This window comes from Neopelma chrysocephalum, unplaced genomic scaffold (genome assembly GCF_003984885.1).
Source record: "Neopelma chrysocephalum unplaced genomic scaffold, ASM398488v2 Primary Assembly neopelma1_75, whole genome shotgun sequence".
In the NCBI taxonomy this organism is placed as follows: Eukaryota; Metazoa; Chordata; class Aves; order Passeriformes; family Pipridae; genus Neopelma; species Neopelma chrysocephalum.
In genome coordinates this window covers 4,425,654-4,442,605 of record NW_020897736.1, presented here as the reverse complement: position 1 = coordinate 4,442,605, position 16,952 = coordinate 4,425,654, and the positions used below count along the sequence as shown (strand labels likewise).

At 42.4% G+C, this 16,952-nt stretch overlaps 1 protein-coding gene across 2 annotated transcripts in view; it reads left to right on the top strand.

Annotated features, from left to right (window-relative positions):
* The window catches only part of SECISBP2L (SECIS binding protein 2 like), a 29,376-nt gene extending 19,171 nt beyond the window's left edge, over positions 1-10,205 (top strand). For both annotated transcript variants that reach the window (XM_027688729.1, XM_027688730.1), the window contains exons 13-18: positions 1,070-1,202; positions 2,172-2,334; positions 3,044-3,264; positions 3,908-4,062; positions 4,526-4,745; positions 5,725-10,205. In XM_027688729.1, coding sequence (XP_027544530.1) covers positions 1,070-1,202; positions 2,172-2,334; positions 3,044-3,264; positions 3,908-4,062; positions 4,526-4,745; positions 5,725-6,398 — 1,566 coding nt within the window. In that variant the 3' untranslated portion in view covers positions 6,399-10,205. The remainder of the gene's footprint in view (positions 1-1,069; positions 1,203-2,171; positions 2,335-3,043; positions 3,265-3,907; positions 4,063-4,525; positions 4,746-5,724) is intronic.
* Positions 10,206-16,952: the final 6,747 nt, after the last annotated feature.

The window sequence follows — 16,952 nt, the reverse complement described above, 5'->3', positions numbered from 1 at the left end:
AGCCTTGGAGTGTTTTGACCCACACTCATGCCTCAAAAATAAAAACTGATATTTTCTTAGCTGAGGATTGGTTCCCATGAGTGTAGGGCAAGGGAGTCGTGAGCTTCTGCCTCTAGGTCCTGATAAACTGATGTCCTGTCCTTTGGATCTAGGCATATAACATAACTTTGATACCCCCATAATTAGTTGAAGGTGCTACAAATCCATCTCAATACAGATTGCAAGGTTTTTGTTGGTTTTTTTTTAACTATAAGCATTAGTTCACATGGGAAAACATTGGTTTTTTCATGTTGCTGATGCCTAGTCTGTAGTGCAATGTAGTTTGCTAACCTTAATTTTTCCTACTTCTTTTTATAGAGGTGAGTATAGAACTTGAAGTAAACCCACAATTTTTAATTGAGTAAATTTAGAAATAAACTGCTTGCATAAATCCAGATACATGCACTCATAAAGTAGATATGTATACAAGGAATAGAGTATGTATGGAAATCAGAAGGTAAAATACAAAAAAGGGAGTCCTTAAAATGCAAATGTGAAAGCCTTTTTCTGACTTGCCCATGATCTGAATTAGAGGAATTCACACCTCCCTGTTCAGAAAAGTTTTCTAAACTCTTTGTGCTCAATGCCTTTGTTGCTATTAAACATCACAGTAATACCAGTATATCCATGACTACTTTCTTTTGTAGAAAGGATTCTCCTTGAGAGAATCTTCACAAAGATGATAGTATGGTTGCATAGAGTATCTTTTTTTCATAAGCATGGGGATGAGGAATTGTTAATAAGTGAGTATTATGTATCAGAAAGAAGCTGTGACAGTATTTTCAACAGCTCAAGTATTATTTATGTAGAAGTGTGTGAGTACCATTAACTGTACCATCTGTAAAATGCTGGAATGAAATATTCTTTGTAAGATGAAACTGAAATGATTTCAGGGGTTTCTGTCCTGGCATGACTAAGAAGGTTCAAAACAACTCACTTAAGTTTGTGTCGTGTTCAGTCAAATGGACATTTGTCTTTACAGGTATCTCTATAACTTTCAGATGCTGATGGCTGTTGGTTTTGTTCCTAGATTATTTTGAAAGAGAGGGAAGAGAAGAAGGGCCGTTTATCAGCTGACCACAGCCTTTTGGGTTCTGACGAGCAGAAAGAGGCTCATATAAACCTGACTGCTGATCAGTCCCAGGAGCTGGCCTCTCAAGAAGGTTGGTCTCTTTATATCTCTAGACTCCCACTGCTCCCCCCCCAGTTGTACTAATCTGCTTATTTTCATATTTTATCTTTCTCCTTTTATGGCACACAATTTATCGACGTTATCTTTTATGACTTTTTTTAACTTTATGAAATACTAACAGTCTTCTAAACTACCTTGCCTGTCTCTCAGTTGTGGAAGGCTTAGTACAGTACGAGTTCTCAGTACATAATCTCCATACAGCTTTTTAATTAACTTCCCAAGTGGATGTTCCAAACACGTCAGTTTATAGCATTTTTGATAAGTGAGCAAAATGTGACCTGTTGTCAGCCATGCCATGTTATCACAATGCCTTTTAGTGATGAGCATACTGAGAGTCTTCCAGATCTAAAAGTTGCAAACTGTAAATAAGGTTTTCCAGTTTGTTGAACAGGTTGTCAGTCAACTGTGATGTCTGGACTGTCAATTTGCAGCAGCAGCTCTGAGCAACTGAGAAACTCCAAGGAATTTCCCGTGTCTTTTAAACACGTTTGGGGCAGTGGGGGTAGGGGAAGGAGGTGACTGTCAGGATTCCAGATGTACTGCTTTGTAACTCTTCTTCTGAGTGACCTGCCTGACTTCACCTGACTGAAGTGGGAATATTCTAAATATTATAGGAAAAGTTAGTTGAATATTAGTAAAGAATTACTGGAAGGAGTTTTGTAGCATTTAGACAGGTTTTTCCTTCTGTTTTATTAATTTCTCAAACTAAGCTTGAGGGGTTTTTTTAATGAATATTCAAATATTGCTTATTTACCCAATCTATATTGAGTGGTGGGTGTGTGCTTACTTCTCCCCTCTCAGCTACCCCTCTGGGGAAGAAGGTTGAGTTTTCAAAATGTAATTTGGATAAAGTAAAAGCGACACACAAGAAGTGTGATTCTGTTCCTTTTACAGTAAAAAATGCATTTGTACTTTATAATGCTTCAAAATTGCCTTTCAGAAACTGGACTGAGTATGCCCAGTGATACTTCCCTGTCTCCAGCAAGTCAGAATTCTCCATACTGCATGACCCCAGTGTCCCAGGGGTCACCTGCTAGTTCTGGAATAGGCAGTCCAATGGCATCCTCTGCAATAACCAAGATTCACAGCAAGAGATTCAGAGAGTAAGAGTTCTGCATTATTAATATAAATTCAGGGCTTGCACTTGAGTCACCCTTGTTTAAGTGTGGATAGACTTAGTAGACTTAAGAGCTTAATGAACATAAGCTTCCCTTTTAGAAATAGAAGGTTCTGCAAGCATTTTCTTTTTTTTTCCTCTAAATAGATTGCTTATGTATGTTTGCATACAAATGTGTATATATATGCACACACTCACTTTAGACCTCCTTTGGTTGCCACAGCAAATAAGCAGGGTGGGAGTATTCACTAAAAAATATTTTTTTTAAAGGAAGACTGTATGCTTTGGATGGGAAAGGAAAGAATACTTAGGAATGCTGAAAATACTGTAATAGTCACTCAATATATTACAGCTTTATTTTTAATATCCCTATAAAGTACTAAATTAAGGAAAAGAATAGTGGCTTATGGCACCTACTGGAGTACATGTTTGTATTTTTTATATTATTTTAGATTGGCTTCATGAGGTAATGGATGTTACTACAAATACAAATGTTTTCAGGATGTATTTTCAACTTACAGTTTGCAGCTTGATTTCTAAATCCTTTTAATGACTTGAAGAACATTTTAATAACTGTTCTGAGGAAGTAAAATTATTTTATTTGAAAAAAGGTTTGAAACAGTGTTGGTTATGTGTTGTGCTAATATTTGTGAATTAGCTGTGCTGACATTTGTGAATGTTTTTGGCATTGACAGATACTGTAACCAAGTTTTAAGTAAAGAAATAGATGAGTGTGTGACTCTCTTATTGCAAGAGCTTGTCAGCTTCCAGGAACGGATTTACCAGAAGGATCCCATGAGAGCTAAAGCACGGAGAAGACTTGTCATGGGGTTGCGTGAGGTTACTAAGCACATGAAACTAAACAAGATCAAGTGTGTCATCATATCTCCCAACTGCGAAAAAATTCAGTCAAAAGGTATAAATGATAAACAAGTGGTGCACTTCAGCTGTTTGCAGTTTGCTTGTGCTGATTAGGAGTGTTAATTAGCAAGATTAGACGCATTTGTTACTATGTGTGATGTAACACTTCCAGACTCCAATTGTGTAATTGCCATTCCACATTCATTCTTTTCTACTCTGTTCTGGAAAAAACTCATTAATGAGGGGTGAAAAGCTTTAAGAAAAATAGATGCTATAGAGTTGAAGTCTACTGTGTGTGTCACTTCATTCAGTCTTGGACACACCTTGAGTGCTGAGCTCTGGATGCTGAAGAGGAATGTGAATTGGTGAATGAGCCAACCAACACATCTTGCCACAACCAGAAATGTGAACAGAGGCTTCCTGAGATGGGAGAATAGCAATGCTCTGCTCAAGAAAAGACCAGTGAAATTCTAGTTAATTTTGTGTGCAAGACTAGTAGAGAACACAGAATATCACATTTGTCTGTACTCACTCACTGTACTGGAAAGGTACCATGTGTTATCCTCTGGGGCACAGGAGCTGCTGATGTGTGCATTGAAGTTTTACTGACTAATTACAGTTAAAGTGGGTTAGAGAGTTGTCACACCATAGGATGACTGTAACTAAATAGGTATCTATTTAAAATTGGTTTCTTCAAGGTGGACTGGATGAGGCTCTGTACAACGTCATAGCCATGGCCCGGGAACAAGAGATTCCGTTTGTCTTTGCTCTCGGCCGCAAAGCCCTTGGCCGTTGTGTGAACAAGCTGGTCCCTGTCAGTGTTGTGGGCATCTTCAACTACTCAGGTGCTGAGGTGAGTAACTCCAATCACATAAATGTCTGGAGTAAATAATTGTGTTCCTTGTAGTAAAGAATTAGAGCACACCTAAATAAAATATTGATAATAGCCCTGACCTCATTAGGGTGTGTTTTTCTTTGAAATTCAGTTTTTATAGTACTGAAAGACTGTGCTTTTGGTCACAACATCTCTGTAGCTTTCAAATGGACTTAAATGTTGTCTGAAGTTCTCTGGAAGGCATAAGATACTTTAAGATGACAAGAAAAACAGTATGTCCATCTCCTCAAAGTTGAGCGAACATGGAGTGGTGGTTTTATTATTTAATACAGAGGAAAACTGGCTTTTAGTTGAAGTTCAGGTATTTGGTGTTAATAGTCTTGAGGCTCACTATCATGGTATACCTTTGACTAAAAAGAGTAAATTAGAGTGAAAATTATTAGTAAGATCTACTAATGCTAAAAACTGCCTTTGTTCTTAGGACCTGTTTAATAAGCTGGTATCCCTGACTGAAGAGGCCAGGAAAGCCTACAGAGACATGGTGGCTGCAATGGAACAGGAACAGGCAGAAGAAGCCCTGAAGAATGTTAAGAAGGCACCACATCACATGGGTCATTCTCGTAACCCCTCTGCAGCAAGTGCTATCTCATTCTGCAGTGTTATTTCTGAACCCATATCTGAGGTGAATGAGAAAGAATATGGTAAGTATGTTAAAACTTACCTTTGTAACTGGAAGGTTGAGTTTTTCAAATGCTGTTTATTGTGAAATGTAGCTAAAAATGCAATATTTCCTCTTAACTTACAGTATTATACAATTTTCAGGGATGAGAGAAAATTGGTTAGTCTTCAGTTAGCTTCATAATTTTTTTCTCTGAACTATACAGAAAATAATTTTAATTTCTAATCCTCAGAAGTGTTGTAGCCATCTAACTCACATCAGTGGAGGTGGCTTCTCCAGTTTTATTGAACCGTTATAAAACTGGTACCAAACACAGAATTCATTATATGATTGAGGAAGAACTAAGGACAGAGTAGGAACTAAATTTCTGAGGTCTCTGAAGACAGGACACGTAGCTTAAATTTTTAAGCTCGAGATGGTGGTGAATATTTCTAGTGTGAGCAAAAGGCATGTTCATTAATTGGTTGCTTAAGCCCAGGTGACAGGGAAAACAAAAGGAACAATACTTGTTTGAAGTCAAAAGACTACTCTATTTTAGTCTGAGAGTAAATTAAAGAGACTCTATCTTCTTAGTGAATTCTTTTATGGTATCTTAAATTCATTTCAGGTGTTGAACATTTTTAAGTAATCCTTAAATGGATGACTTAATATGGTGGCAATTTTCTGCTTTTAATTTATACTTCAGAGTAACCTCTTTGACTACACTCACTGTTACATTTGGAGTTGCCACAGTTTACACAAGAAACTGAGTGGCACAAATTTTCAACTTTGTAATGTCTGGTTTAGGGTACTGTAAAAATCCGAAGTTATTCACCACTCTTTCTGTTGTCTCTTCTCTTACCTTCTTTCTCTTTTTTCTGATAGAAATTTTTCTAGCAAGCGTAGAATAATATTAAAATTATTAGCTCCCATTGCTATTTAAACAATGGGATGCTCAGGAGAAATATTTTTATATACAAGGAATTAATGTTTCGTACTTAAACTTCTTTTGAAACTTTTAGAAACAAACTGGAGAAATATGGTGGAAACTTCTGATGGGTTAGAGACCTCTGAAAATGAGAGAGAATCCTCGTGCAAGACTGCAGCACCAGAAAAAGCTGGTAATGGTCCAGTAGAAAAAGCCACTCTTAATAAACAACCACCTCTGGCTACAACTGGCACTACCTCAGCAACAAATCATGGAAAATCCACACCAGGTGACAAAGATGAGGTGAAACCAGATGACAATCTGGAATGGGCCTCGCAGCAGAGCACAGAAACAGGATCACTGGATGGCAGCTGCCGGGATCTCTTGAATTCCTCCATGACAAGTACCACCAGTACTCTCGTACCAGGAATGCTGGAAGAGGAGGAGGAGGAAGAAGATGAGGATGATGAGGATTATGCCCATGAACCAATTTCTGTAGAGGTTCAGCTCAACAGCAGAATTGAATCTTGGGTTTCAGAGACCCAGAGAACTATGGAGACCCTTCAGCTCGGGAAGACCCTGAGTGGTGCTGAAGAAGACAATGGAGAACAAAGTGAAGAGGAAGAAATAGAGACTTCTGAGCAGGCTGATCCTGGCACTGATGGGGAGGAATGGACAAATGATAAGCACGCAAGTAACACTCAACATAAACCCACCATCTGCAGTTCTTTGAACAAAGAACACACAGATTCCATCTACATGCCGTAAAAATAAGGAGGAACTCAGGAACTTTTTAGAAGTTACATTAAAACTAACCGTTCTAAAGGTTGCAGCCATTATTTCATATGCTTCATCTCAACATTTTGCACTGTTAAAACATTTAATACGTGTATTTAATTCACAACAATATTTTTGTAGCTGTCTGCTGTTTGATTTAAAAACTAGCTTAGGTCTTAATCAGTATCGATTTCCCAGATTAGAAACTGTGTGGAAAATTTGTAAATATTCATTTGATCTTTTTTAAAAGAAAACATCTTGTAACTGACCAGTTTTAAGCAAAATTCTTCATTTAGCTTGTTTTCAAACAGATAAGGTACATTAACACTGACAAATTACCAGCGAGTCACATTGGTGGTGTGGTGTTAATGCCAGGCCTGTCAGTGTATTTGGCTATGAGTTTCTGGTCCTATCTAGAAATAAAATTTAGATTCTCTTTCAAGAAAAGCTAGAAAAAGCCATTTGCAGTCCTAATGAGAATTAAATACTAGAGAAATTGTGTGTGATTCTTCTGCTAAGATAGATGCAGCTTTTTAGTTGATCTTGGTGAATGCATCGTTAAAAAGATGCTGATGGCTGAGATGGCTACAATAAGCTATAACAACTTTGATTCCAGAAAAAACTTTAAACCAGAGGGATATAATTAATGTTATGCAGTTTTTTTACAAGGTGGAAATACTGCATTAAAAAAACAGGAAAGAAAACAACAATTCCCCATTCTCTCAGCAGTTGCTGTCTGCCAAACCACACAGAGTGACTCATTAACCATAATCCCTATCCAGGGCTTTTAGTAAACTGATGACTTCCTCTCTCTCTGCTGTCACTTACCTCAGGAATGCTGTTTTGCATATTGTATTCTGCATAACATTGCAAAAAGCAAGAATAATCCTTTTAGCTACAAGTGTGAATGACGTGGTGGCTCAGGGTATCTGTGCATTTACCTGCATGCCGTGACCCTGGCCAGGATGTATCTTCACAATTCTTGCTGAAAGTGTGGCCTCTTTGGCTGTTCTTGCTGTTGTAGCAGCTTTAGGAGTTGACCTCTGGAGTAGAAAAGGAAGTAGTTATTCTAGGAAAGGAGGAAGTGCCCTGTAGTATGGGGAGGTATTTCAGGTTTAGAGGTAAATATGCCCTCTCTGAAACATACCTGTTGCTAGAGAATTGTTCCGTGTTTGGTTCCTAATACTGAAGGGAAATGCATTATCTGATGAACTCATTTCAGATTGAGGATGGAGTGTGTCTAAACCTTGCATATCAGGAGTCTGTTTTCCATCTTTGTCTGGTATTGGCAGGGATGTACTGAAACTGCCAGCAGCAGGAGCTTCACTGCAAGAGCAGCCAGAGAGTTACTCACATGAACAACACTGTCTTAGCAAACATGTGTTTCTTTTAATTCCACTTCATTTTTCTTTGTCACTTGTATCAAAATGCGTGAAAGGCCTCTGGGTAGGCTGAAAACCACAGGAAATGGATATCTGAGTTAGGTGTTTAGGCCTCACTTAGGAGTATGGGACCAACATTCATAGCACTAGTGATGCTGGCGTTTTAAGTTACACTGGGAAAATATGACTCCAGGTTTAGAAGTCATCCAGCCCTGGGTTTTTGGATGAGAATAATAGAAACTGTGTATTATGTAAATAATGCTTTGATAGCTATAGGCATAGCAAATGCTATGTAGATAAGCAGTGTAGAGCTGCTAGGACAACTGGCTGTTCTGTCAACGTTCTTAGTTCCTAAATGTAATCTTCCTAGATGTTAAACAGGTGTTTCATAGGAAAACAAAGACTAAGGAATGATGCCTCTTGAATGTTAAACCTTTTACCGTCTGTATGACAGACTTCTACTGTCTGTAAGTTTTGAGAGTTTTTGCTTTAGGACATGACAGGTGTTTGAACTGCTGACAAGCAAAACTCGCCCTTGGATGTGTAAGCACAGCTCGGCACAGGTGAGATCAGTGCATACACTGAGGGCAAAACTTCGCCACAACATCAAAAAACAAAGGTGTTTGTAGTTTCTCCTTTTGCTTTTTCAGTGCCAGTGATTCAAATGACTTTTGATCTTGAAGTATTAACATCAAAGGCGCATCTTTTTATATGTCTTTTCTGAACTTGGACTGTCATTTTAAAATTTTCTGACATTTATATCAAAGAAGTCTTGTAATATTGAGCCCGCTATTTAACTGCAATTTTGCTACAGGTTTAATAGAGTTCTTGAAGGTGATACAGCACTTATAATATCTCTCAATTTGCCAGCAAATAAGGAACCAGTCTCTTTTTAAAATGTGGCAGATCACCCTGAGGGGAGCAAACTGAAACTAAGTAAAGGAAACTGGGTTTAGTGCTTCCTTTTTGATAAGCTGGGAATGAGCAATAACTGTGAGAATGAAATTGCAATTCCTTTGGGAGTGATCCATTTGCATCTGAAATTAGGGAAGTTCCTTGCTACTTGAAGCACTTGAGGAGAGTATCTCACTGTGGTAATTTTGATTCTATTATCAACAGAATTTAAAAAGAAAGCATACAAATGTTTTACAATACCAAGATTTTTTTTAAAAAGTAGCTGAACTTCTATTTCAGTATAAAAGTGTGCAGTTTATACAGGTTGTTACTGTCCCCATGAAAAGATGTTTCTGTAGTTATAGGTGTATAGATATTTTTGTTGTGAAAATGATTATTCGGGAAACAAATCTAATTTTCTTAAGGCATTGTTTATAGATTTCACCACTTTATCTGGTAAAATAAAAAAATGTATCTGTGGTAGGGGTAGGAATCTTTAAAACTGATAGAGGTGGCTATGTATACAACCTATTTATATAAATATTCTTAAGTATCTCTGTCAATAATAAAACATGGATTTCAAATATGTAAAAGGGAAAAATTCTAAAGAACTTCTGTCCTTAGTTGGACCAAGTAGCAACGTCTTAGTAAGGTTAAGGCCTTGATCCTTCTAACACATGCTTCAGAGTGTTAGTGCCATGGCTTGAACTGTGGCCTGTTTATCTGCTTAAGTTGTGTGCAGGTTGTTGTAGGATTGGAACTAAACAGTGACAGAGGGTATTGACCTGTGTTTTAAAAACTCATTATAGAAAACGTTCAGTAATGCACTTGTTAGTGTTCTGGTAAAGATAGGAGGTGTCTTTATGCTCATTTGGGTGGGTGGGAGCTTACACAATGTGGTTCTGTCGAGTTCTTTAACACAAAGTTAAATTTTAATAATGTTACTTTAAATATGTATGTAAAAAAAGTATTATTGTTTGAAAAGCTGCTGTTTGCTGAAACTGTCATTAAGTATTTCCTGTGAAGTTGTGCCAACTAATGAAACCATCTATTGAGTTGATTTCAATGTCAGCCATTTAAAAATTAGACATGGCAATTTAACAGAACAAAAGCAAGCCATAGAAACCAGGACTGGGGGGTTTCTACTCCCCCTGCCACACACAGAATGTCTGACCCAAAACTTCCTCGCCAATGAATGGTAATGCTGAAAGTAGAAACCCAGTTGGCACAGCCCACCTTCTAAATGTTCATAATAGTTCATATAATTTACTTTTTAAATAGATTGTAATAAGAAAAGCTGTTTAATCTTAATGTCTTAAAATTTATAGTAATATTTAGGTTAAAGCAGTAGAAAAATCATTATAAAATACAATATGAAGGGTTTTGTTCCATTTCTCTTTTGCTGTATGAAGGATAACTGTTCTGTCTACCATACTTTTTGGAGTAATAACAGCTTTTTTGCACTATGTAAATACTAGTGGGGGATCCTTCCATAACTAATAAAAATGATTGTAGAAATTTATGGCTTTATTTGCTGTCATGTTTGTTTGGAAGTGCTGCCCTGGCACTGCAGGTGCTGGGAAGGGTCCGTGTCACACTGTCCGTGGCCACAGGGTGGAGGAGCCTTGTGGTGACTCCACCTCTGGCTGGGGCACCTCCAGTCACCGACAGGGAATGGGCACTGGGAGAGGGGCTGAAGCAGCAGAAAGCAGGATTAGCAGAGGATTTTTCACAGGAATCCCAGGTCCCTGTTGTCACACACTATCTCAGTGATGACCAGAAAAATATATAGAAAAACCTACCCTTCTTCAGAGACCATGGGAGTGATCCAGGTCCAGAATATTGACTTGGAAATAACGTTTTACTTTAGAGGAAATGAGCAAGAATAAGCACAGATACCTCCAAGAGCTGGGGTTTCTCACATGCTGCTACTGGATGAGAATTTCTGGTGACCTGCCCTTATTGTTGGAATGATGCATGAAGTCACCCCTGGAAAATAACACCAAGTTCTCAGCATGTTGTCCCCTATTCTCTAGTAACTGCTCACATTTCCGTGGCTCTGGTAACAGTGTCATTAAATGGTTTTGCAACTCCCACGTGTGAAAATATTTGTAGCAACTCAGAAGGGATACAGCTTCATCCTGTAATTCTGAATTTTCTATTTATGTGCCTTAACTTCATGTTTCAGTTCTGTTATTGCAGTTGTCTTCTGGTGAAAGTACTTCTGTTATTAACCTCACTTTTTAAGTGCTGTGACTTACTGTGAGATGCAGGACCCAGATGTGAGGAGTAATTCTATCTTCTCATCCTGATACAATTTTTGGAAAGCACAAAAAAGTGAGTGGCACAGTGTGACTTGTGCTATGGAAATGACAAAATAATTAGTTACCCCAAAGCCTTACAAACTGAATTTTCTTTCTCCCTCTTCATTTCTTCACTATTTAAAAAACATTAACCTTGAGCAAAGTTCGTTGCCCCTATTGAGAAGGTCTTAAATGTTTTGTGCTTCTGCACACACACAAGTGGCAGAAGAAAAAACTAAAGTTCCTCCAGGAAGCACAACCACTGCCTGTGCTCTGAGAGCAACCTGGGCTCTCCCACTAGGGCATTATAAGGATACAACTGGAAGCTTATCAATGTGTGTCTGTAATGTGCAGAAAGACCACAGTCAGTCAAACTACATTCTGCAACAACAGTTACTTTTTGGATTTTTAGGATCACTGTGTGTAAAAGCTAGGGCTTTTTTTAAAAAAATAGATTGTTGTTGTTGTTTGTTAGTGTGGATTTCTTTAAGGCACTATTGGACAAAAACAACAACCCCCTAAGGAGATGATGCAGCTGAAGACCGAATTTAAAACAACCTTGTGCTCCTTGTGCCTCTACAGCAGGTAACTCATTTCTTGCAGAGTTATAAAACAACAATAAATGTTGTCACTCAAAACTTGTGGGGGTTTATACAGTTTCCAAAGAAATTGTAATAAAAGTCCTCCTGTTGGGTGGCATCTCTTGGAAGGGAGATTTTTTTTTTTCTTGGGGGGATGAAAAAAACCACGCTGACCATACATTATTTAGAGCATTAAACTCGTTATAATGCCTTTCCTGCAAGGGAAGACTGCATTTTTCAGGTGGATTCTGCCCCTGGGGGTACTATTTCAAGCTCTTGGGGTTTTGTTAGCTGCAGCTGAGATGGTAAGTGCCCCTTCTGCCAGCAATAGTCTCAAGGTATAGGTAAGCACTGGAGGGGTGAGGATGTTTGGCAAGAAAAGCTGTGAGTAGCAAGAACTGGAAGAAGCTCTTGTAAAGCCTTCCTTATGGGAGAACGTTGACTGTACAGGAAGAGAACAAATTAACAAATAAAAGTGATTGGAAATGCCCCCATATCAAAGTTTCTTTTCTGATTTTTTTTTTCCAAGTTAAAGGCAACCAAGGATGGAAGAAGGAGATGCACACCTAAGGAGACACTGGGAGAAGTTCAACGCTGTTTGTGGGATTTATTGTTTTCAAATATGTGCTAGTGAATTGCCTTACAAAAATACAACTTTAAGCTGAATTGCAGGAAGGATGTTCCCTACCTGTTACCACATGGATACCAAGCCCTGTGATGCCACTAAAGCATGACCTCTACCTTCCTTTGGAGGTGACAGTAGTTTAGTGTTGCTGTTGCTGAAGCTTGTCTCATGTGGTGGGTAATTCTGTAGGGATGAAGCTTTCGGCTGAAATTTGTCTTTGTCTCCTGATATGGGGCTTTGCTCAGAGCTGGAGCCAGGCAGTAGACACTTAATCTGCTGTTGCTTTCAACACTTTGTGAAACAAGAGAGAGTGAATGATGCTGCCTTTTGCTCATGGGCTCTTGGCCTCCTTGCAGGCAGTGCTGAGCCAGGCCAGCAAGTGCTGCTGAATCCATCTTTGGGCTCCTAGGATGCAGATCTCCTTTCAGAAAGCAGTGGTTAGGGCAGCATGCTGTTTTCTGATGGCTTGCAGCTCTGATGTTTTCAGTATGTCCTTGTTGAACCTGCAGAGGTTGGCACCGTCCCCCTCACAGGTGGGACAGCTGTGGCACGGGAGCCCCACACTGTGCTCTCTTCCAGTGTTCAGCTCTCCTTGCTTTATCTTTGATGGCTGCTTTCCCTCAGAGGTGCAAGGGCTGGCTCTGGGCTGGTTCTTGGGCAACCTTCAGGATCTGAATTTTGGGGTCTTGCAAAGGACTCTCCAGCTTGTTTCTCTTCCCCTGTGCTACGGGACTGTCCTGGTGGAAAAGGTAAAGCCCAGCAGTGTTTGAAGGAGGGGGTGGTGGTCTTGCCAGGCAAAGAGGAGCTGAAAAGGGAGGTCATGGAGCACAACCAGCTAAACCCTCTTGCACACCAGGCTCGTTCCTCCCGCTCCTGCTCAGCCACAAGGATGTGCTCTTTGCCCAGGTGGAGCAGTCCTGTCTCCTGCTGCCTTGTCCTGGTGCAGTGCTGCGGTCATGGAGCTGCGGTTTTGGACAGAGCAATGTTGCTGTGAGTGGTTAAAATGGGCTGAGCTAAACACAGCACGGTACCCAAGAAGGGAAATTGCAACTTGACTTTCAGTCACCCTAGGACATGTTTTCTGGGATTAGCACTTCAGAGCTAGAGTAGGAGAAAAGCAGTGATAGTCTAATCTCTGACTCTGCTTTTGTATCCAGCCTTTGTTCTCCTCAAACTCATTACCTTTGATCTCTGTTTTCAGCCTAAGCAAACCCTCTCTGACTTTCCTGAAAAGTAGGAGGGGCTGCAGTTATCAAATACATCTCGTTTTACCTCCTTCAGAACAAGGAATAGGAGATAAAACAGTGAGACTGATGCAATATGTGGGAAAATAACTTTCAATTGAAATAAAACAGTTTCTGTGCATGACTTTCACTAGCTAAAATAAGCTGCTCCAGGGCTTCCCAGAGGTACCTGCCAGCACGTTGCTGGTTTTGGGATTTTCCTGCCATTCTGCAACACTTTGCTGATTTCTGCCAGTGTCAGCCAGGCATGTCAAGGAGGAAGGAAGGCAGACCAGCTCTGTGCACCTCAGCGTGAGTTAACTTTGCTGTTGCTATTTATACAGGGGAAAAAATCCCCTGTTCATTCTGTATTCTAACAGAAAGGCCAAGTTGCAAGCAGCACAAAACAGCTTCCTCTGCGTTGCTGTGAGCCTGCACCTACTTTTTGGGTGTGCTCTGCATGGGGGCGGCAGCTCCTCTCCCTGTGCTGCCCCCACGGTCTGGTGTGAGGCTGCTGAGCTGCTGCTCTCTACTAAATTGGTCCCCAGCTCACCTTGAGCTCTCCTGTCACCAGGCATGTGCACCTGCCCTGGCCCCGGTGCTGCACACAGAGGGTGGGGTGGTGGCATTAATTGCCTGCTGGAGCAACCCCAGATCTGAAATGGTGTTGCTCCCAAGGGTGCCTGGCACTGCTGCTTCCTGCCACCAAGGCTGCCAGTGGTGATGCTGGAGCTGTGGCTGCTGCCATCTCTCCTCCTTCTCTGCAGCTCTTTTAGAGGGGTGTTGGAGGTGGCTGTAGCTGGTTAACTGCTCCTGCTCCTATGGAATGGTACTGCCCCATCAATGTCGTTGCACCTGCCAAAACTCCTGTCCCCTGTGACCATAAGCGATTGGGGGCTGCTCCTATCAGCTTTTTATACAGCATATTTGAGGCTGAAAGGCTGTTTGGGGCCGTAAACAGGGTGTGATGGAAGGTTTGGGTGTGATGGGGCCAGTAACAGCGATTGAGGGAGGTTTCAGCTCATAACCGTGCACCAGAAGGGCATTCCCATGTACCTGAGAAAACATACACCACCACGTGTCAACAGGCATGGTAGGGGCAAAGTGACTTTTCCCTGTGTCTTGCTGGGGCAGCAGCAGGTGGGTGGGTGGAGCAGGGGCAGCTCCCTGGGCCCTGAGTACTATGGGCAACTTGAGCTGTGAGCAAGAAACACAGGCTCCTTTTAGGCAGCATACAAGGCTGTGGGCTCAGTTTCACCAATGCTTAAAGGAGCTTTGTTCTCTGTGCTGGTTAGAGGGCTGATTTCCCAGTATCTTAAACAGAAATCTTGTTTTTAGCCTTGAGAAAAAAGCTTTTTAATTTACAAAGGCATGGTATTTTTTCTTTTCCCTCCCCTCCGTCCCCACAATAGCTACTATTCCTTGGACAATGCCCCTCTTTGCTTCACTGTCCAAGGGGGTTCTGCTCTTGAGCTTGTATTTCTTGATCACTGCTGAAAACAGAGCTTGTCACAATTGCATTTTTCTCTGGAACTTGCAGTGAAACACCAGCTATTCCTCACCTCCCACACTGCAATCACACTTGCTGGTGCCTGTGAGCAGAGACGTGGAGACTAAAGCACCGGCCTCCCTCGCCTCTCTGGAGAAGCCCCCCGAGCACCCAGGGGGACAACAACACTTTGACCACGGGGCAGCAGGTGCTGGTGCCATGCAGAGCTTGAGACACAGCTGGTGGGTGATTAGTGAAGGACAGGCTGCTGCATTATTGTTTCTTTTTCTTGAGAATGTCCCCTTTCCCCACACAGGTTTGAAGCCTGTCTCATGAACCCTTTTTACCTGCCGGCTCTGTTAGCTGCAGTAGGACACAGAGGGGCTGCATCTCCTGCAGGGCCGGCCTGTTTTGTCACTCACGCAGGTAAGGAAGGCTCAAATTGCCTCCCGAGGAAGAAGCAGCTGGTGGAGGACATGAGGACCACCATGAGCCAGAGATAGCCCATGGCCATGAACTAGTCTGACCCGAGCTAAGGCATAGGGGAGTGTCCTGGTCACCAAGTCACCCTTTCCTGGTGCCCTCATCCATGCCAAGGGACTGCTGTAAGGCAAGAAGACCCTTGTTGTGTGCTCAGAGAAAAGGTAGGAAGGATGGCAAGGCTGATCTTGCAGGAAGAGGAGATTTGGGTTGTCTGTTTTTTCATGGCAGTGAAAAGAGAAATCTGGAAGGTCCCCCAAGAGTGGGGCATCAGCATCTCCCTGTACACTGGTCCTTGTTGTCCCCTTCATGGGAAGCACAGCTGGCACTTCCCTCCAGGCCTTCCTCCTCACCGCTGTGGGCTCCATGCCCTCTCCATCCCAGGGATTTTTTCCAGCCATGTTGATGTCATGTTCCAGTGTGGTGTTGAAATGAAAGTTAAGGAAGAAGAATATTCATGCTAAGAGAGTTTCTGTGCTTTATGTACAATCAATAGTGCTGCTAATCATTTCTGAACATTTTCTATCCTTTTGTGCTCAAAGCTATGATTAAAGCTTCATGAGAAATTAGTCACTCTTTGTAACTTGTGGCTGGTCCAGGTTTTGCCTTTGGGTTTGATTTTGTGAACATCCCCCAAAAAGGGATGATTCCAAAGCAGCCACTTCCTCTTTGAGCCACGTTTCACTGTCTGGACCAGATTTTTTTCCCTACTTTATTGCAGCAACTATTGCATCTTTAGGATTAATGCCACCTTTTATACCAGAGAAAAAAAAATGGCATGGCTATGTTGTGCTCTCTCTATCTCTCCAGCGCTCTGGCTGTGATTTTCTCCTGTCGCAGGCAGGGCGCTGGGCAGCACGGCCTCTCCTCATGCACCAGCAGCTGATTCACAGCTCTGAACGCCGGGAGAGAATGAGGCCGGTACCACTGTGAGCGTGAAAATCACCGCTGAAAATCTAGCGAGAGAAAAGGCCTCAGCTCATGTGGGAAGCGAGGCCCTCGTGCCGGTTTTCCCCTCCGGGCCCGACCCCCGTGGTGCTGCATTTCTCTTCCCACCGCACTGCCCCAGGTGTGGAAATCCCACACGGAGCCGAGGTAACGTGCTGAGGGCCCTGACATTTGCAGGGCGTAAAATAAACCCCGCTCGCCGGAGCTACAAGCGGTGCCTGAGAGGGGCTTCCCCCCGGGGCAGGAGCTGAGCTGCCGAGCAGGGAGCGCTGGGACGAGCCTGCCCTTTGCTTGGGGCCGGGCGGGCTGCGCGGGGGACGCCGCAGCCCCGGCTGGGGCTGAGCCGCAGCTCTTGGCCCCGCCAGTGCCGCCAGCGGAGGAGGAGCGGCCGCAGGAAGCGGCTTTTGGGGGATTTTGGGCGCCACCGGAGGGTCCCTCGCGCCCCCTCTGCCCCCCTCCCCGCGCGCCGAGGGCGCGTGAGCCGGCGGCGGGCGCTGATTGGCTGCGAGGCGCCCCCCGGGGGCCGCCGGGCCGCGGCCGCGCGCCGAGCGCCATTCACGGCGCTGCCCGCCCGCACGCGCCCAGCCCATTCACAAAAAACTTCATTCATAAAACCGGCG